Source organism: Apteryx mantelli, chromosome 21 (assembly GCF_036417845.1).
Source record: "Apteryx mantelli isolate bAptMan1 chromosome 21, bAptMan1.hap1, whole genome shotgun sequence".
NCBI classification, from domain to species: domain Eukaryota; kingdom Metazoa; phylum Chordata; class Aves; order Apterygiformes; family Apterygidae; genus Apteryx; species Apteryx mantelli.
The window spans coordinates 13,850,555-13,871,426 of NC_089998.1; the positions used below are offsets into that span (position 1 = coordinate 13,850,555).

General features: G+C 48.0%; 1 protein-coding gene across 2 annotated transcripts; it reads left to right on the forward strand.

The window, feature by feature from the left end:
* Window positions 1-1,706: 1,706 nt before the first annotated feature.
* LOC106494267 (dual specificity testis-specific protein kinase 2-like) lies at window positions 1,707-18,959 on the forward strand. Of its 2 annotated transcripts, none has more exons than XM_013954500.2 (9): window positions 1,707-1,892; window positions 7,062-7,183; window positions 7,321-7,369; window positions 8,498-8,647; window positions 11,158-11,331; window positions 11,615-11,698; window positions 13,105-13,191; window positions 14,912-15,056; window positions 15,757-18,959. In XM_013954500.2, the coding sequence occupies exons 1-8, from the start codon at window positions 1,707-1,709 to the stop codon at window positions 15,011-15,013; spliced, it is 954 nt and encodes a 317-aa protein (XP_013809954.2). In that variant the 3' UTR covers window positions 15,014-15,056; window positions 15,757-18,959. The 2 variants fall into 2 exon arrangements, with proteins under 2 accessions (XP_013809954.2, XP_067165048.1); XM_067308947.1 differs by having other exon boundaries at window positions 14,912-15,027; window positions 15,843-18,959.
* The last annotated feature ends 1,913 nt before the right edge of the window (window positions 18,960-20,872 follow it).

Genomic DNA, 20,872 nt, shown 5'->3' on the forward strand with positions numbered 1-20,872 from the left:
GTTGGTTTTGGTGAGACTGGGTTTCTGCAGTCCATGAGGGACTGTCTGGTGTTGACAGCTTTGGGGTCTGACTACTTTCTGAAGTTTGATTTGTTGTTCCCCTGCTTTGCAGCTCCCTGAGTCTCTGCCTGGAGCTCTCTTACTGTTCGTGTTGGGGATCCCTGCCCTGCTCTGTACCATTTGCCTGCCTGCCTGCCCTGTGTGCCAGCCATGCCCCATGCTTCAGCCCTGTGCTCTTCTTGAATTCCTGCCCCAACGTAGCCCTGCCACCATATCTGACCCTGCTTGGGAGCTCTCTCTCTGAATCTTGGTTGCAGGAACTGCTCACTTTAGTGGACTGTGGGTGGATGAGGCTGCTACTGCAAATGTTTTATGCATCTCTCAGTGCAGATTTTGCCTAGATGTGTACAAGCAATGAAGCCCTGAAGTAATCCACCAGATCAAGGGATCCTGATACAGCGCTTTGTTCAGTGCAAGACCTAGGACAAAAACTTAGAGAAGGCAGAACATTTCTTTGCTTCAGCTGGAGACTTTGAAGAATTACACTTCTGTTGGCTCTTTTCTCTTTTGGTTACAGTTTGGCAAAGCATCAGTTGTAAAGGCTATTAGCGGCAGTGTATAAAGACTAGCTGAGATCTCGGGGCCCAGGGAATCTGATGTATCTGTGAACATGTACTGTAAGTGGAAAGTGCTCAGACAGCTTTGCAGCAGACAAGTGGTTGTTTAAAATTATCCAAAAGCAGGTGCATGATTCAGACCTCAGTCAGGCAAGGTGTCAGAAGCACATTTTCTACTTCCTCTGGATTTGCTTTGCCTGCATCTTTGGAAGTAATTGGAGGCAGGGGCTGTGGGAGAAGTGGGGAAGTGGGGAGATGGCATATGGCTTTGGAGGAGCATGAACTTGATCGTGTAAAAAGCAGAAAGAGGAATAAGAGAAGGGGTTTGTAGAGGAAAGTATGAGAATCAGAACAGTGGAAGAGCAAGATAATTTAGAAGAGGGAGCTGGAGGGTTGGAGACAGATTCAGGACAGGCAGACAAGTAGAATGTGTGCTGAAATGCAGAGTTAAAGAGGGATGCTGGGGCATTTCCTTGTTATGAGATTTTTTAGGGCTTTTAACAGACAGAAAGCACCTGCTAAATAAGGACCCTTTTAAGACTGCCAGTTTCCTGGCTAGCGTGCTCGAAGCCACAACCCTCTGGCTGCAATAGTAGCTAAGTCCTGCCTTGAGCTCTGGGGTAACCAACGTGTCATTAGTATGTGCTAAGTGACCTATATTAAAAGCCCAGTTTAGACAAGGTGGGTTTTAGCCCAGTTTAAACTAGCTGAGCAAGGCAAAGTTCCCCAGGCTTTTCCTGGGCTGCTGGAGCACGTGTTGAAGATGATGCATCCTATCCACCTTGGACCCTGAAAAGGTATAAGTGAACATGTGGTAATTTGACATCTTTTAAATCCTAGTCTAAAGAAGTCCAAATATAATCTGCATAAGGCAAGCCTAAGCCCAGGGTGATTTCTCAGAGGGAAGGCCAGCACTTCCCAGTACAATGTGTGCTTGGGGTACTTCATGGCTGAGCAGTGGCTTGTCTCCTCTCCCATCGCTCTTGTGGCTTCATCCAGACCAGGTCTCTAGTGCAGTTATTTGTTTGACATGTGAGTACTGCTGTTGGCTTACTGTAAAATATGCTGTGTTTTAGCTGCTGCCCCATGATGTGTGAGACAGGGCTGATTGCACCAGAGCCCTCTAGCCCCATGCAGTACTATGGTGAATCATCTGACACCTACTACCACGTTGACCGCTGGCAGAGGCTCCGCACGGCTGTCAGGAAACTGGAGTTCTGGGAAAACTTCAACGCTGAGCTGATAGGTAGTGGCTTCTTCTCCAAGGTCTACAAGGTAAAAGTGCTCTGGGTGACCCAACATAGTGCAGTGCGGTTGCCCTGACATGCAAGCAGCCCTTGACCTGTGTGGGAGCAGCATAGTAGTTGGCCAAGTGTCCATGTAGACAGTGCCCCCTCTCAGGAACCTGTCCACCAGCCTGTTTTCTCCTCTTCCTCCCTCCCCGCTCACCCTGGCAGGTTGCCTGGGATAAGAGAGGGGAGGACACCCCCTCTGCGCACTCAACGCATGTCCTTTGATGTGCATCCCCTTTCTACTAGGAGCCTTGAAGGGTTTGATCTGGTTTTCAATGAAAAAGGAGACAGGGGAGGACCTAACTGAGCAATGTTCATTGTTACTATAATCTACCAATACAACAGGCTTGTCAGGGAGCTAAACATGGGTACTGGATAACCCCAGGATGAGATGAGGGGTTATTTATGCTCTGTACAGGTTTTGTTGTCAAAAATAAAGCAAAACGTATAGAGAAAAAGAGTCCAAAATTAAGCTATGTGTGTCCCAGAATACCTGATGCCCCAGAATGCCGCCCATGCCTCATGGAGACACCAGGTCCTTCATCCCTCTCTCGGTGCCTTGCTGCCCCATGTTAGAGTGATGCTGCAAAAAAGCAGGGGACCCTGTGGTAATGTCAGGCTGAGATGGGCTGCTGGTCCATTGACTTTTCCCCTCTGATGCCTTCTTGTCAGGAAACCCATAGTTCCCTGCAAGCTGATGTCTAATGCGTGATGATGTATCACCAAGTTAAAGCTGCTTTTCTCACTGGGGTGGTTGTGAGTCACTCCCTGCACCAAGCTCCACTAGTGTGGAAGTCTATTTAACCCTCTCTGGGCAAGCACAAGATCCAGGGTGCTGCTTGCTTTGCTTCTGCTCCAGTGCTGCTGCTGAGCCCAGGAGTGCTTTAGCATCTCACCAATGCTTATTTCAGGTGAGCTCTTAGCAGCCCTCTGTGATCACTTTGTTATGAATAACAAAGAGAAAGGAGGTGCTTTGCATTAGGAAGTGAGACTCCAGCCTTCATTTGTGGGAGCAAATGCCATTTTGCTTTGCGGTGTGGCAAGGTTTGCCCACGTGTCATCTCCCTTCCCAGTAGCCCGCCAGAATGTGGCTTCTGACACTGACCTTGGTAGCTGGGATGTGACACAGACCCAGTGGAAACAGGTTTTGGGCCTGACTCTACCATCTCCCTTGGCTTCTTAGCTTGACCAGGCCTGGAATGGACATCATGATCATGTGCTTCTCCTGGACCAACACAAGATGCTACTGCCAGATCAGTACTTTGATGTTATTCTGGGTGAGATCCGCGGCTGATGTAAGCAAGCATGATCCTGCTGAAGCTAGTGGAGCCAGGCTGGCAGTATCTGGCCTTGGAACTGCGGAAAGTGTTATAGCAAATTGGATAGATCACTGCACGTTGCTTTCTCAAGGCTGTCTTTGCTCACCTGCTCCTCATCCTCTGTTGTATATATAGCCCATGGGTGAACTTCAGGTTCAGGGAGAGTGAAGTAAAACTGTTGAAAAGGAATCTCCAGCCAAAGGTCTATGGCAGCTCTTTTCACACTGGAGCAATGCATGACACATACCTCTCCCTACCACACAGTCTCCCTCTAGCAACTGCTTTCCCCACCTACACAGTATGCTGTTGCCATTGCTTTCTCTTTCTTTTATCTATCAGATTTTCATAGTAACAGTTGCTGTTTCCTCTGCATGTGACATTTTAATCCTGCCCTTGCAGTGAATGAGATTCCAGCAGTAGGCAGGTTGGAGGTACAGATCGTGAATGAAAATGAAAAACTTTTTGAAATAGAAGGAGAAAAAGTAGTGTAAAAAAAAAAAGTTTGAATGAAATGCTATGGGTCAAAGGGTCAGAAGACAGTGGAGGAGGACTTGGGATTGTCCTTTGTGGGGACTTGACATTTGTCTGAGGACTCAAGCGACTGTAACCAAGTACCCAGATTACTCGTGTTCTTCTCGGGTCAGCCAGTCTCCTTTGAACTCTCAGCCCTGATTGGCAGCATTCCTGCTGCATAGCATCACTCATGATGGTCCTTTGAAGCTCTTTGCCAATGGATGCTGCCTTTCAAAGAGCTCCTACAGAGTGGACAGAGCCTCCCCAAAGCCACATTTTTGATGCTGGCACTCAAGCACTGCTAGTTGCTTTTGCCATCCCTTGTCCTTCAGTTAAGCCCACGCTCAGGAGTCTTTCTATGTAGGTTGGCTAAATAAAAAGGATTCACTTGGTTCCACTTGTAACTCAGAAACAAGAAACTTGGACATGACAACGTCAGTGAATGATGTATTGCATGATCTGGGTATAAGGTACTGTTCCTCCTTCTCTGCCTTAGCTTTCTGATGTGGCATAAGGAGCTATTCAAGTAAGAATTTCTCTTGGAGAAAGAATGAAGTTTCATTCATTGACAGCTATCTGGTGTGCAGGGATCTGAGATGCTGGAAAGCAGGAGAGAAATGCAAAGTGAATCCTTTTTTTTGGGACTGGTTTAAAGCATTGGTCAAGAGGAACCTCTGAGCATTTCTTTTTCTGTGGCTCTCAAAAAGCTTCATGTGTATTAGGAATCAAGATCCCACTCCCTGTCATTCTGCAGCTTTTTAGTGTCAGATTTTCTCCTTTCACAAAGACAACTTTAATCTTCTTCTGATCTTCTCCATCCTAGAAGCTTGTTCTCAAATTCAAGATAAGGGTCTTGATGGTGTCAGAGCAGAGCAGGAATTATTCTCCTGCATTTTCACTCCAATGGTTTTTCTAAGCTAATAACAGAAGAAGCTGACAGAAGGCTAGGACTGGGTTATGAACTAATAAAGCAAAGAGCCATTTGTCACAGAACTGTGATGGCTAGCATTATGAGATTGCTTCATTACCCTGATTACGGTGCCTGCAATGAGCTGCTGCTGGAGAGGAAGGGGTCAACAAATTAAAAATGAATAACGGGGGAAAGGCATGAGCTCATGGAGCTCTCAGTCACCACTTGACAGCACAAGCTTTGTGTGCAAGATAGAGCAATACTGCCTGAAATCTGATTCCTAGTGGCACAGATCAGGTCCTCCAGTTTGGAAAAAAAACGCTTTCCAACTTTGTGCCTTTTGAGGTGACACATTGTGCCTCTATAGAGGCCTGAAGGGTTTGGCATCCCAGTACATTTGACATGGGTAAAGGGCAGGGAGCAGAAAGGAAGAATCTGGGACTGCACTCTGCTGGGAATGTTATGTTTGTAGAGGAAACGATGGGTGTTGCTGTTGGTGCCGGTGCCTAGTGAGGGTAGGATTGGCCTCATGGGCTTGACTGTGTCTCTTCTGCTTCATTTCTCAAGTGCAGGTGTGCTCCTTCCTCACTGTGCTGCTGTGCAGAGCTATTGGACAGACTTTTTTTCCCCCAGTTGTTTAGTCATCCTATACACATTTCATACCCAAATCAAAGCATAGATCCCAAGTCAGGAACTTGGAAGAAGCAACTTTAAATGGAAGCTCAGTGTAGATCTCTACCAGAGTTTGTGCAGAGCTAATAAGTCTCACTAGAACTCAATATTAGCTCTTCTTAAAGCTTTTCAGAGCTTCCAGATGGCTGTTGCTTGTTGTACTCTGTCTTGGGCATAAGGGCACACAGTCTTTGGGCAAAGATGCTTGATAGAATATTTTACAGTTATATCCGTACAGTTACAGTTAATAATCAGTTCCATCTGATTAGTGACTCACACTCTGTGGTTATGAAGTCCCATTAGGTGATACTGTCAGAGCCCTGGCTTCTTTATGACCCATTTGAATACAGAAGCAACGTTTTTCCAGTGATAAGCATCAGCTATCGGGTTGCATTCCTTCAGGAAGGAAGCAGCGGTTCATGTTGCTCCCAAGACAATTTGTTTTGTGACCCTGATTATAATGAGCCTTTCTCTTTTTCCAGCCCAGCTAAGTCATACATGCAGCTCTTTGTTCTCTTCAGCTATCCTGGTAACCTTATCCATAAGTGGCCTGCATGGAGAGCAATGGGTGCAGGCTTTGGGCCTCAGAGCACTGCTCTTAAGCCAGCTCAAGTTGTGCTTAAACTATTTTGATCTTAAAACAAATAGCAAAAAAGAAAAAGGAAAGTAAGTTAAACATGTGGCTGAATTCTCTGTTAGCCCTGAGAGAGATGTCAGGACATTGGTCTAGGCCATACCTGGTACATGGCTCTCCTTAAAGCAGATATTAACTGAGAATGGAAATACTAAAAGTATCATGGTGCCCCATGACGTAGTCTGGAAACTGCTGTTTGGATCTTCAACCCAAATGTCATGAGTGGCAGTGCAGGGATCCTGGATTGTCCTGTTGGGGGTGAGAGCCACAAGATCCTTGAATGTCCAGCAGCCCATATCAAACCCCCACGTTCAGTACTGTCAAATCCTAGTACCTCTGTTGTGGACACCAGATTTCCTCCCCAAAATGTCTGCTTCAGTCTGTTACATGTTTTAAGGTGGGGGAGCAGCTTTTTGCTTTCTATCATTTGGCTTCCAATATCCTTGCCAGAGGGAAGTCCTAGGAATGAAATAGGTCTTTTAATCCACAGCAGAGTTTTGAGTTAACATATGGCTGGGAAACCTAGACTTGGAGCTTCCATCTTAGGTTGTGAGGGAGAAATGATCTGGCTCTACAGTTCCTTCATTGTGTTTGTGCAGCAGAGCCCAGGTGCAGGGGACAGCTGGTCATGGGAAGGGGCCCAGGAGACTTCAAGGAAAAGGATCGTGGCCAGCAGCCTTGTGCAGTGGTCAGATCCAGGCAGGAAGGGGTCAGGAGGGTGGGAAGAAGGGATGGAGATGCAGAAACAGGCTGTGGTTAGGAAGGAACATTGAATGGAGGGCATCAGAGGGGAGAAGGGCATCCCTGCAGTACCTCAGTGTAAGTAGAGAAACTGCTCTGGCCAAAGTTACACCCAAATTTTGGTTGGGGATGAGGGTTGTGATATGCTGGGACAGGGGGGGCCTGGCTGCCCCTAGGTAGGCATCACAGCAGTGGAGCTTAAGTGGAAGGGACAGTACCTTGCAGTTGTGCAAATGACTCTGCAAAGCCCCTGGCAACAGAGAAATGTGATCTCGGCCTTTGACTGGGAAGGGATACCGTTGTCCAGAGGGGCTGGCAGGCCTCTGGGAGCTAAGAGATGTCCTACTCCAACCTTGGCTCTAGGTGACCCAGGCTGCCACTTGCAAAGTGATGGTGGTGAAGATCTACAAGAATGACGTAGACCAGGAGGTGATTGTGCGTGAGATCAGCCTGCTGCAGAAGCTGTCCCACCCCAATATCGTCAGGTGGGCACATCCCCTGGCCCTGAGTAATGGGGACTGGCAGGGGCTCAAGTATGACTCTGTCTCTAAGGCAGTTCTGTGATAAGGGGTTGAATTGAACCCTAATGGCTTGTTTTTTCTGGTGTGTCCTTCTGCTTTAGGTATCTTGGGATATGCGTGAAGGATGACAAGCTGTACCCCATTCTGGAGGTAAAGGTTTCTGCTTGTAAGAGTGCTGTGGGCAGGCAAGGACCCTTCAGTTCTTTGGTAGAGAGGATGGCAGATAACCTGTAATGCACATCTGGGCCTCTCTCACACCTTGGTCTGTAAATGACTCTTGCCTAGCAAGATTTCTTGGTACTTGTAGAGGCTTTTGGTCCTCTCCCCTCCATAGCTGATAGCAGCTGGAGTAAGGCACAGTCACTGCAGGGCCAAGAGATCAGCCATAATAGCCAAGAGGTGTCTCAGGTTGGCCCAGTGCTGTCAGAGGGCCAGAATGGGCCAGCCAGGGGGTGAGTAGAGGAGCTAGGAAGTGGAAGGGATGGAGTAGAAAACAAAGCAGACGCAGGCTGGCAGGACTTCCAAGGTGGCTCTGGCATGGTGGTGTGGCTTAATGTAAAAGCCTAAGCTGGTGTTAGAGAGACCTTGCCTTGTTCTCTATGCTGTTAGTGGCCTGCAGCCCTTGACTGAGTCACTGCAAGTCTTTTTGCCTCTGATTCACTGCCTGTAAATGAGGACCGTAGTAGTGAGCCCCTTGGCGTAGCGCTTTGGGACACAGTGAGAAGTGCTGTGAGAGAGTAGGTGTTAGCATGTCACTGAGGGACAGACGAGACCGCTGCTAAATGAATAAGACTGGGAACAGGGGCAGAGGACCACTGGATGTGAAGAGTACCTAAAGATAACACAGCAATATCTGATAGCAATGTGCAGAGGAGAAGCACTGCATGGCACTGCCAGGCTCCAGACAGACACCCAAGAAGGGGCTGCAGCAGTTGCCTGCAGGTCATGAGAGCCCAACATAGCACACATCTCGCTGCAGGTGCAGAAAGTTGTCTGCTAAGGGGTTAATTTGCTGCTGCATTGCCATTCTGGCTTATACCCTTGTAGTGGGGCAGGGCCCAGAGAGCTGCTGTGACTCACCATATCTGGAGGGGTGCTTGCACTGCACCGAGCACAGGGATGCCCTGATCTTACTTAGGGTGTCTGTGCACTACGGCACTTCAAACCTCCATCCTAAAAGAGGGGTTCCCAAGTCTGGTGAGTGACTATTTAACGTCTAGGCTCCAGAAGTGCCTGTGCCCAGCTCCAGAACCTCCCACTTTTTCTCTCTGTCCACAGTATGTGAATGGGGGATGCCTGGAGGAGCTCCTGGCCAGCAAAGACATCTCTTTGACCTGGAAGGAGAAAGTGGACTTAGCTTCCGACATCACCAGAGGCATGATCTACCTGCACTCCAAGAACATTTACCACCGGGATCTCAACTCCAAGGTACACAGCTGGAAAGGGGATGTTACCCCTGGGCTGCTGAAGGCAGGCTGAGTCAAGGGACCTTACAGCATCATTTAGGGCTTAGAGGCTGTAACCAGTAGGCCTCAGACCTTGTGCTGGTCCTCTGCTCTGTGTTAGCTTGGCAGGGAAGCTTGATAAAGCCTTTAATTACAGTGCATTCATCACTTGCCAAGCAGGAAACCTAGACAGAGATAAAAATATATTCCTCCTAGTGTGGTTGCTGTCAGAAGAGGAACTAAGTGGAAACGTGTGCATGATTGCACATGGTTTTCTCTGCCTACAGTTGCAAGAGAAGCTCTGCCCAACCTACGTTTTTCTTTTCCTGCTCACAGCAAGGAGAAAGCTGCTGTTAATAGGAAGGTGGTTATGGTCTCTGTGAGCAAATGTTGTGTGGGCTGGTGCTTTCTCTGCATTCAGAGCAACACTGGAGCTCTGGAGACGTGTGTCTCCTCCCTCACGTGGTGGGAGGTTGCGCTTCCTATATCCTTACAGTTCAGTCCCCAATGATAGGTTAGTGACCTCAGCAGTTTCACGCTCTGTCAGCATGCAACCAGTGAAGACTGGTGTCTGAAGACAGGCCAGTGGCTTTGGATGTAATGCAAAGGCACATTATGTTTCTGGTGTATTGACCCTCTGTCTGGAAGGCCTGCCTCATGCCTCAACCTGGGCATGTGGTACTTGGATGGGGGCAGGAATAGTGCTGAGGCTTTACCGCTCTCAGGTGTGTCTGTAGGGACAGTCTTTGACATGGCTGTTCCTCTCACCCTGATGTGGAAGTAGGAACTTGGTGGGACAGTGCCTTGTTGTTGATCATGCTTGGGCAAAACCTACCCAAACTTCAGGTGAATCTGCAGTGTGTCTACAATATCATAGAGAGAGAGTTGCATCAGTGTATGTGAGTTTGGGGGTTGGCCACCAGCCTGGTCCATATCTGAACCTCATCTGAACTCATCTGGACTCATCTGAACCCAGAGGCTGGCCTGATCATTTATGGAAATGAAGCTTGAAAGTCATTGAAGTTGATGCTGTGCGAGTAGTGGTGTATCTCTTACAGGTTCTTTCTGCCAGTGCTCTGTGAGCTTTTTAAAGGAAACCTGAAATATTGATGAAGCAGTGGTGAAGCCAGTCAAATGTTACAGTCTTGAGAGACATCAGCACAGGAAGCAAACTTGCCTTTTTAATATCACAGCTGTTTGCTTGGCTCAGTTATTAACCATGAAATTGTGAACACCAGGGGAATGACTAGGTAATAGCCTGGTTCATTCTGACCACAGGTTTCTTGGCCAGTGTGCTCTGAAGTCATTTGAGATGTAATTTCCTATTTGGTAATGACTGATGAACTTGGGAACTTTCCAAATCTGCTTGTGGAAAGTTAATGAGTGTCTGAGGTCACTGCCTGTCCGTTCTGTCTTGCTGCAGTGCTTGAGCCCTGGAAGAGTTTTGTCCTTCCCCAGAAATCCTGGGCTTTCCTGCAGTGATGACGTCTAAAGATATGAGAGGGACAAGTATATGTGTTCACTTGAAATGTGGTTGTTAGTGAGAGCCATCTAAAGAGGATCTTTGTTGCTTGTGTTAGCTCTCTCAGAGCAGATGCTGAGGAGGAAATTCTGGAGAACCGAACAGGCTGAAACCACTAGGGTTTTCAAGAAACCTTGAGAGAATTCTATAGAAATTGTTCCGGAAAGACAACAACCAGCATATGACTGAAGAGAAAATCATCTTTATGGGTTGTTTGGTTGAAACTGATTTGTCTAGAAACTGTACAACCCAATCTGTAATGAACGTATCCTCTTTTTGAGTCTGTACTATGGTACAAAAGCCTACCTGACAGTCTAGCTTTTGCTTTGTACTCTGCAGGACAGTGCAGGGCACTGCAAAACAGCGCCAAAGTCCTAGGAAGGTCACAGCCAGCATGTAAGGAACGTATAATCCTGGTCAGTAAGAAAGCTTGTGGCTGTAATCCTGCACACCTTTCACTGATCAGTGAGCAAGGGTGAAGCACAGACTTCTAGGTCTGTTTCAGATAAAAGGATGTGGATAATCATGTCCCTGTCAAGCAACTTTGCAAATTTCAGTCCATGTTTCTTAAGACCAAGGGCCAGTGCTGAGTCCTTGAGACTTGCATCAGCAGGCAGTCGGAGGCGCTGTGGTGGTGAGTGGGCAGAGGTCTCCACGTAATGAGGGCACCTGCCAGAGCCCAGGCATGGAATGGACAGTGAACCAAAATTATTCCATGGACACAGGCTGAGGAACAGTTCATTCAAAGGACTTTTTTTTAGTCATCAAATCTCTCCAGATGCGATCAGTCCAGGTCTAGCAACTGCCCCATGCTCTTTAGAGTGTGCTGCTAGGATGATGATGGTCTCTGACAAGGAGAGAGCCTGTAACAGTGAGGTGGGGCTGAGCGCTGGTGAGGTGCCATATGGTAAAATTGCCAGGCTCTTACTTGCCTGGGCATCTCATGCTATGTCTCCATGGGCTGCTTTCAGAACTGTCTCATTCGAGTGACCCCACGGGGTCGTGAAGCCTTGGTGACTGACTTCGGGCTGGCCAGGGAGGTGGTGGAGCTGCCCATGAAGGATGTGGAAAGGAAGTTGTCTCTGGTGGGTTCTGCTTTCTGGATGGCTCCTGAAATGCTGCGGGGAGAGCCCTATGACCGGAAGGTATGTTACTGCTTCCCGGCTCCTTGCTCAGCCTCAGAGCTCCTGAATGAGCACAGGGAATGTCTCCTCTGCTTGTTGGTGATATGTCCCAACAGCAGGAAAGCCCTTCCCTCCTTACCGGGGAAACTTTGTCCTTGTACCTGGACCTTCGCTTGATAATAAGAAAACCTTTGATGGGTTTTGCATGACTAATAGGAGGTCCATATCATCAGTCCTCCCCTTTTTGATGCTTTACTTCTGTGCATACCTAATCCCACCTCTCTCTCTCCAATCCCTCCTGCAGGTGGATGTGTTCTCCTTTGGCATTGTCCTTTGTGAAATCCTAGGCAGGATACCAGCTGACCCTGAAGTGCTTCCCAGGACTCAGGTAAGGACTTCTGGAGCCAAATTTAACAACACTTTCTCCATGGTACCAGATTGTGGCTTCTCTCTGGACAGTAGGGGCTTGAATCCAGGACAGTCAAATGATGTAATGCTGCATGTGTATGTGTATATACACACACAGGTGTGCATACTCTGTTTTCTCTCTAGAGGTTTTTTTTTGGTGAGAAAATCTTATTTAGTCAAAATTTTTAGTGGGCGAGAGTGATCATGTACAGTTTCAGTGCTTTTGTTAGATCAAATATTTGAGATAGAATATTTTTGTTAAAACCCTTATTATGAAATATTTCATCTGGCTTTGACATTTCAGCTCTTACATTGAAGTGGCAGGTTAAATACAACTTTCATGACAAACCTGTATTTTGAAATGAGCTGTGTTGGGATTAATAGGTGGTTCAGGCGGAAACAGTGGACTTCCCTAGAAAACATGGCCTTTTTTATTTCAACATTTGCAACATTCCCCTACCACAAAGCGTTATGCTCCTTTATTTTTGCCCTGAACAGGGGTGAAAAATCCGTCAGGAAAATAGCAAATTGCTTCTTTCCAAACCACATTGTAGGAACAAAGCAAAGAATTTGCAGTGACCAGAGATTATTCCATGTTTCTATGAGACTAAACAGGAACTAATGCTGCATCTGTGTTCACAAGATGAAGGAGAATTATATATGAGGGACTCTGAAGCCTCAAGGGTTGAAGCTGTAGTGATGGAAACAACTGGCCCAATCCTGTGAATTCTCAGTTCTTGCTGGAAGACCAGGTTATCCTCACATCATGACCTCGGCATTCACTGCTCAGCACCTTACCTAGTGCTGGTTCCTCTACAGGCAGTTTTCCATCTCTGTGGCCCTTTTTGCCTTAGTATGTGTTTTTCCAGGAGGACATGTACTGCCCAGCAGGGAGAGCACAGAGCAAGCAGAAGGGTGTTGCAATTTCTCCCAGTTCTGCTAATGACTTACCATCTGTGCACTCCTGGCAGGGCTAATGTTCCCTCAGGTACCTTTGCATAGCCATCAGTGGTAGAGAACCTAAATGCTTTAATCCATGAGCATTATGTGCTTTGACAACTTGAGAAGGGCAAAAAGCTTTCAAAGAAGTTTATAGCTGAGTCTCCTCTACCTTTTCATTGCTTCTCACAGTAAAACCCCCTTTCCCTGGTGTTTTTGAGTAGAAGGATGGCATTTGCAGCTAAGAGGAGGATAAAACCCAGGAAAGGTCTGTGTCGATAAGCAAATGAAGTGTGGGACACATTTTGAGCAACAGAGAGGTTTGGGGCTTCACCAGCCTACTTCTCCCCTTTTCCTGCGGAAGCTCCAGCCCTGATCCCATGTAGTTGTGACCAGTTCCCCTCTGCCAGGCCAGTTATTGACCCATGCTCTCTCCACTCCCCACAGGATTATGGCTTGGATGTCACTGCCTTCCAAGGGATGATCAGCGAATGCCCCAAGCGAGTGATGGACCTTGCTGCTTGCTGCTGTCGAGTAAGATTCTTGCTAGTTTTCTTCTGGGTTTATTGGGTTTGTATCACACTTGTATAATAGAGCCTAAAATTCTTGTGACCCAACCCAGGCTTGAACCTGCTCCTCTCAGTGGCAGCGCACAGGGCTCTGCCACCTGAGCTGTGAAGTGATGAGACCTTCTTGGAGCAGTAGTATGCTTTTATCCACTGTGTAGTTTAGCCCCTAGGAGAAGGTATTGAGTTTGTGTATTACAGCTATACAGGAAAACAGAATGTGAGAGAACTGGGCAATGTGGCCCTAGATTTTGGATCAGCTCCTGACATTTCCCTTTTGCATCATTAAAGGCAGCCCAAAATGTCCCAAAGTCCTACATATCAACCCCAGGTCAGGACTGTGGGCTGGTGCATGGTGTCCAGTTCCTACATGATCAGGCTCCAGGCAGAGGTGACAGCTGACCCCCTCTGGAGGATGCCAGCTTGCTGTTGCCAGCCCTACTGATATACTCAGAGCATGTTTCTCCAGCCTTTCTTGTTTTGACATAGAAGGTAATGGCAAAAGCTGGAGGGCCTCACCATGCCCCAAAGGTTGGGGGGCAAAGCAGAAAGAAAGCAAAGATTCAAGTTAATCTCTTAAATGAAAAGAAAAACAAAGGCTGTTACTCTGGCAGAAAGGGGAGAAGCTGGGTGATTATAATGCAGCTAATTGCTGGGTGCTTGCGGCAGCAAATGGAAGTGAATTCTAAGGACGTGAATAACTTACACTGAATCAGAGGAGTGGTTCACATCAGGAACTGGCTTAGATTTATATGTATTCAGCTCTTGTATCTCTGAAAGGCAGTTTTCTAACACAAGTTGATCTAATAACTGGCTTCTGCTAGAAATGGCCCTCAGGTCTGTTCTTTTCTGTGCTTGCATAGTGTGCAGGTTTGGGGAGTTTTTGACTCATGTGGCTCCCCAGACTGCCTTCCCATGGGTCGAGCAGATAGCATGGTAAGGGCAAGGGAAGCCTCAGGAAGGCATGGTGCGAGCAAGGGCTGTGGGTGTTATGGCTGTAATGGTGAGGTACCATGCCACCAGGCCATGCTCCTTGGCAGCCTTCACCCATGTGGAAGGAGTTGATGGTGTCTCCTGCAGGATATGAGATCTGGTCTCTGCTATAAGAGATGGAGGGGGATCTGGAGTTGTCTGTAGTTCAAGAGGAAAAGGGATGAACCACCTCTTTGGGGACTCCAGCATTCCCTGATGGAACTGGAACAGCTGGGGCATCACAGCCCACAGAGAATGAGCTATATCTGGGAAACAAGACAGTTAGACCCTGAATATTGTGAAAAGGCTGGGGGAACAAGGCATCTCCCTCCTGATGCCACCCTCAGGTCTTTCCCCCTTGTAATCTCTGGCCCTATACATTTCAAATGGGCTTTGAGGTTGACATTTCCCACACCTTGTTGTGGATGGTAGGAAGCATGCTTGGCCTGGTATGTTGGGCTGTTTTTCAAAAACTCACTGCAGGCTGCCTTTGCTTGCACCATCCCACAATGTGGGATCTGTTATACGGCTGCTTGTTTGCAGCAGCCCAGGCCTTGACCGTCATGCAGTGATGCCAGAAGGCTCCACTGATGGGTGTGTGGCCCAGGCCAGCATTGATGCTGGATGAGTAGTACTGTCCAGCTTTGAGGGACCCAGGAGAGCCACTGCACAACAACCACCTCCTGTCCTCTTCAGCTTCTCCCATCTTCTTCCAGGTGGAAGCATTTAAGAGGCCGTCCTTCTCTGAAATCCTGGATGAGTTGGAAGATGTCGCAGAGAGCCTGGAGCCTAGGAAGGACAATCAGCTTTCAGGCTGACCTGCCTGGCTCCTGTGAGGCCTCATGGAGTATCGCACAAACTGTAAATTAACTGTCTGAGGGGTCAGGAGTGAAGAAGGACGGTGGGGAAGGGAAGAGCTAAGTGATGCACTGGTATTTATTTAATCATAGTCTGAGTTTCTAATTTCTTGTATGGAAGACATGGTTAAAAATGGAGAAGAGACTTACCAAGAGTATATTTTTCCTAGCTAAGGTTTTTAACAGATGTAATTTGGACACTGAACAGCTTTGCTTGTAAAAAAACAAATGATCCTGGAGGGCAGGCCAGAGACCTGAATTCCCTTCAGGATGCTCTCCAAATCCCCACCAGAAATGTAGTTCTCTCCTGCTTCCCCTCCTCACCTGGTCCCAGGGCCTTCCCCTTCTCTTGCCCCCTCCAGCCTTGGGGAGTAGCCTCTCTGGAGGCTGGGGGTCAGTGCAGTGTGGAGAGGGGCTTTGGGGTGCTCAGCAAGCCCTCAGAGTTGCCTTATAGTTCAAAGCCTTAAAACACCTGTCCAGTAGCCTTTCAGAGGCAGATTTGCTCTGTAATGTTTCTAGTCACATGCCCTTCTGGATGGGGTCTCCTGGCACTGCGTGCAGAGCATGTCTGGGTGCTGAAGTGCCAGGCAAGGATGTGGAGGTCCTGCCAGGCTGTTCATGGGACACCAACCTGGGACAGGTTGAGGGGTAGGGATGGTGTGCCTTATCAAGATACAAACTAACAAACTAATATCTCTTCTCAGAAAAGCTTTGTCAGACATGTGTGTCATGTAAGAACCATGTCCCAGCACAATGACAGTCTGGATTTCTTCCCGCTGTCCTCACCCAGGACTCAAAGATGGAGTGGTCTGCCTCCCCCCTCCTCATCCCGCTGCAAATGCACAGTGACAAGTTCAGCAACGACAGCTTGCAAGGCCGAAACAGGAGAACTGGGTCCGGTGTCAGCTGTCTGTGCCTGCAAATAGGCAGGATGACACCAAACATCTCACCAAGTTCTCTGCCTGGCTCAGCACTCCGTAGCCTCCCTGGTGATGTATGACACCCTTGTGGGTCCTAGGGTTCACACAGTCAGGAAAGGACTTTTTTTTTGTTACCATGTTTTCTTCTGCAGGCTGGAGAAGGGTGCCAGGGCTGCAGATCCAAACCAGAGGTGGGAAAAATTGTGGCTAGAAATGCTCTTGCATTGCAAATTAAGAGAAAGAAGTGAGCCATCAAGCCCCCGCCCCCAGATCAGCTGCCTGCTGGGCCATGGTTCTGAAAAACTGATGTTCTACTAGGACCAATTTTTTAATGGGTGTAAGTAGGTGTAATGTCTGTACAGCGGTGGAGCTGTGGCTCTGTTCTTATAGACTGTAAGCTCTTGGAGCAAGGATCTTTCCTCCTTCTAAAAAGTGCTTGTACAGTGTTTAGCCCAGTGGAGCCTTCAGCTGAGGGTCTTGCTCCTGTATGGTGGCAGACCTACATGGAGGCCTCCTCTCATGCTCTTCAAGCCAGATGTGGTGTCCTGTGGAGCCCAGTGTCTCTGTGCCATGGTGCCTATATAAGGGACTGTCGGTGGTGTGCTGGGACAGAGACATTGTAGAAGCACGTGGTGCATTTTCACCAGGGACCAGAAGGAACTGGGAGCTGGCATGAAATGCACTGGGTGGCGCCAGGGTCACCAGCTCAGCCACATGTCTAGAGACCATCTGTTGCTCCTCATTCCCCAGAGCTGTCATCAAGCTTTTGTGGTGTGCTGATGTTTGTGCACAAGAAACCTACTGCTCAAGAGTAAAACTACCCAGAAAATATCTTCATTCCAGCTGGATTCCTGTACTGCTAGCTGGGAGGAGCAAAGCCTCAAGGAGCAGGAGAGTAAAAATAAGGAAAATTTTCAGCCTGGAGAAAGGAGAGTGGCCACTTTTTGACTTGTGCCAGTTTGGGGGCTTCAGACCAGTGGAGTGAAGTGGAGTACAACAGCAGTGAAAACAGCATTGATATACATGTGTATCTTCAGTCAGAACCAGCCATGACCTGTGTCACAGTAGAGTATTGGAAAGAAATCACAGGGTGCATATTTGGCTACCAGAAGTTGAACTACAGAGCTAACTGCAACCTCCCAAGACTCCCCAGGGTCCTTTGCGCCGAATGAGAGGAAATTTTTCTTCCATAGTGGTATAGGCTCAAGAATGAGGAACCTAATGATATGTCCTAACACCTGAAGCATTAAGAATAGGAAACCTTTCCCAAAGGCTGTTGAAGACAGAGGATTGCTGTCCACCTTGTATCAGTCTCTGGCTAAGTGAATTGCCTTCACATAGCCTTTCTCTAGCTTTCTCCAGGCTGCGTAGTCTCCTTGGCTGGAGTCTACTCTTCCTCTGCTTCCTCTGCACAAGAACAGGATAAAGGAAGGCAGACAATATACAGCTCCCTCATATGGCCTGTTGTGGGGTGAAGGTATCTTGTCCTGGGAGGCTCTTCTTCAGGGCTTCTTCACTGCCAGCTGTCCCCTCTCCAGAACCACGAAGACTTGGTGCTGGTGTTTGAGATGTGTGCCCTACTGCAGATCAGGTTGATCCTTCCTCCAGCAGTGCCTCTAGTTCTGGTCCTGTGGAGTAACAACTGCGGGGCTGAGACACAGTAGAAATGACATGTGGTGTTGTGGATAGTCCAGTGAGGCTTTAGTATGAAGGAGGTTCTTTCAGTTTTATTTGTCTGCCCAGGTGTAAGAAGCCTGTTCCCAAATTAAACAGGTCTGTGGGGATATTATTCTTTGCACAGTGCACAGGGGAATTTGTCAACATGCCCTGAGCTGTGATGGGATAGCCAGTCCTGCTTAGCTGGTCAGACAGAGACTGATGCCAGTCAAGGACAAAAATGATGCTTTCACTGGAATTAGTAGTTATATCAGTACTTGTGACTAAAGAGGACATGGGCCTCGGTGCTGTCTTGCCATTGTTCATAAGATTAACACATTGGTGCCTCCCTGGTATGGAGTTGACCCTGACCACCAGCACTGAGCCCAGGTTTCTTGGTCATGATTTGGAAGCTAGCATGAGCCAGGAACCATTCCTAGTGGGCTTTCCCCAGTGGGATGTGCAGGCTGTCCTGAAGGGAGAGAGAGGTCTGGACACAGCTAGGCTGGACCATGTAGCCCCAGGACCAGACAACAGGCCTTGTTCAGTCTCCCAGTATAGGTGTGGCTGGTGGGACTAGGTCTGCGTGACACCTGTTGCTCCAGGTGTCCATGGGAGAAGCCACAAAGGCTGGACTCAGAGCTGTGTTTCTTTGGGCTTCCCCTGTGTCCCATCTGCTCCCATGATGAGAACACATTCCAGATCTCACATGACAGGAAGACCCCAGATCCTTGCAAGAAGGACCTTTGGTACCACTGCAAGGGCACTTGGGACTGAGGGACAGGGACCGAGACTGTCTTCAAGCATCATGTGGACTAGCAGAGCTGATGTTGGGAGCTCGCAGAGAACAGAGGTGGTTTTGGAATTTGGCTGTTGCATCTAGTGGAGAAAGGGTTTCTACTCCACTGTTCAGAGCTGGAGGAAGAGATGAGCACAGGCAACCAGCTGAGATTCCTTTTAGCTGTGAGCCCCCGTGCTGGGACTGCTCTCTACAGGAAGCAGGGCCAAGTTTCCCCACGCCAGTCTGCCACGAAGTCCAGGTCAGTAGCTGAATTTCGTATCTTGGAGTCCTGGCTCTGAACTGAAGCAACCACAATAGTGGATGGAGAGTCTGGGTGACACAGCAGGCTCAGCTTCACCGGATCTGAACAGGAGTTTCCTCCTCTCCCACTCTCTCCTCTGTTGACTGTTCCACTTTGCAGATGCTGACAGCATGGACCAGGCCATGCTGTGCCCCATGGGCCCATGCATTTCCATGTCCTGCAATATATCTTTGTTAGTTTTTTAAAATGCCATTTGGGAATAAAGTTTAGTGGTTCTTTCCCACATTAGTCCCGGGCTGCTGTGTGTGTTTCGTCATCCTGGGTCTACTGAGTGGTACCACTGAAATGCTATGTGTTTTTAAGCAGAGTCACTGAAGACATCTAAATGACCATCTTCATGCTCCATTTCAGTGTAATCGACATTATAAACCTTTAGTTAAAGGACATTTACAGAACAGTATTAACTGTGAGAGAGTGATATTCTGAGCCCGTTGCCCCCCCTATGGCCTTGGTTTGTGGCAGGTCATTTGACTTCTTAAATCACACCCTTCACTTCAGTTGGGGTGGCACAGGATAACATCAGCAACACAAGCATAGTGTAGAGGGACTTAGATTCACCTATTCTATCTGAGCCCAATGAGCACAGAGGGATAAAACCAACAGTAGATGCTTGCTCGTGTTCAAGATTCCTTGGGTTTTGTGACTGCGTGGTGTGAAGAGCTCATCTGATCTCACTGGAGTCAGTGCAAGTCCTCTCTCTTTGTGCCTGCTGCAGACATGGTGTATGTGATGGACCATCAGGATTGGGGCACCTTCTCCCTCTGTACCTGTATCAGCACAGGGAACCTTCTCCTGCCTTGCAGTAGCTGCGACTCATGCTGAAGGGGATGCAGTGCCCTCTCATGGCTCACTGTAACAGCTTATTGGATGCAGGAGAATTTCACTCTCCAGTAATGTCTAAACAACCTCACTTAGGGCTGGTAATGGCTTGTCACATGCCCCCAAAATACCTGAATATTTCCTCCGTGGAGCCAAGCTGAGGTCTGGGAATACTGACCAGATGAGCTTGGGTGGACGATTCTTGGCGTGCTCTTAATTCCTCTAACATGGATGTTCTTCAGGGACTAAGTTTAAATGCTAAAGCTTTCTATGTAGTAAGAGGGGAAGGTAGAGGGGAGAAGAGAAAGGGTATTTGGCGCTTTCAGCTGGGTTAATGCAAAGGGTGTCAGCACTAGCTCTGACTACTGTCTCAGCAGAGGATCCTGTGGTTCAGCAGACTTGTTTGTGGAAGTGCTTTGGGCTTTTCTGAGAAGCTGATCTTGGTGGCTCTTGGTCAGACAGAGCCAGATGCTGTGGGGGTGGGGTCCTGCTGTGGACATGTGAATCTGATTGGAGTAGGAGAAAAACAAAGGTGAGCCCCTGAAAATGAGGAAGTGAATGTGGGAAATGCAGTGTGTGCTTCTCTGCTCAAAGATGCACTTTCTCACGTACCTAAAAATGAGAAGTGAGCACAGACAGGACCTAGTGAATGAGGATGTGCAAAACCCGGGCTTTATTTCTCTGCACATCATTGGCCTGCTGTTTTGTGCTGAGTTCTGTCTTCCCTTTTCCCAAGTACATGGTTTGTATTTAGTGTTGTAGGACTGTGGCTGCCTTGCTACATGTCCATGCACTAACTATGTGATAGCAGTAGGCTCTCCTCCCCTACATAAGCTGTGGGGGAGGAATCCAGGAGCAAGAAATTCTCTTTTAACCAGTTCTGCTAATAATCAAATAACACATCAAACAAGTTTTCAGTGAACTTCCTCCATCCATCAGTGGAAAGCCCATCCTCAAATACTACTTTAAGGAAGGTGAAATGAAAGATACTGGCATCTGTTGGTGATTCACATGCTGTCCACTTATGTGAGGCTTGACTCAGGACTACTGTAATGGTCTCAGTACCATACATGTCACCAGACAGACTGTCTTATATCCAGTTCTCGGTCCACACAGGCTAAAGAATGAGATCTAGAAAACATGCCCAGGATGAGTGATTGAAGCTGGGCCTGGCTGCTGCTGCTGTGTTGCTGGTGGGAAGGACTGGGCAATATTTCTATGCTTCCAGGACTTGAAGTCCTGGAGCACAAGTCATGTGAAGCAGTGGTAAGGGGTGAAGGGCAGGAGCAGTGCTCACAGCCCTGTGCTGGAAGTTCAGTTCG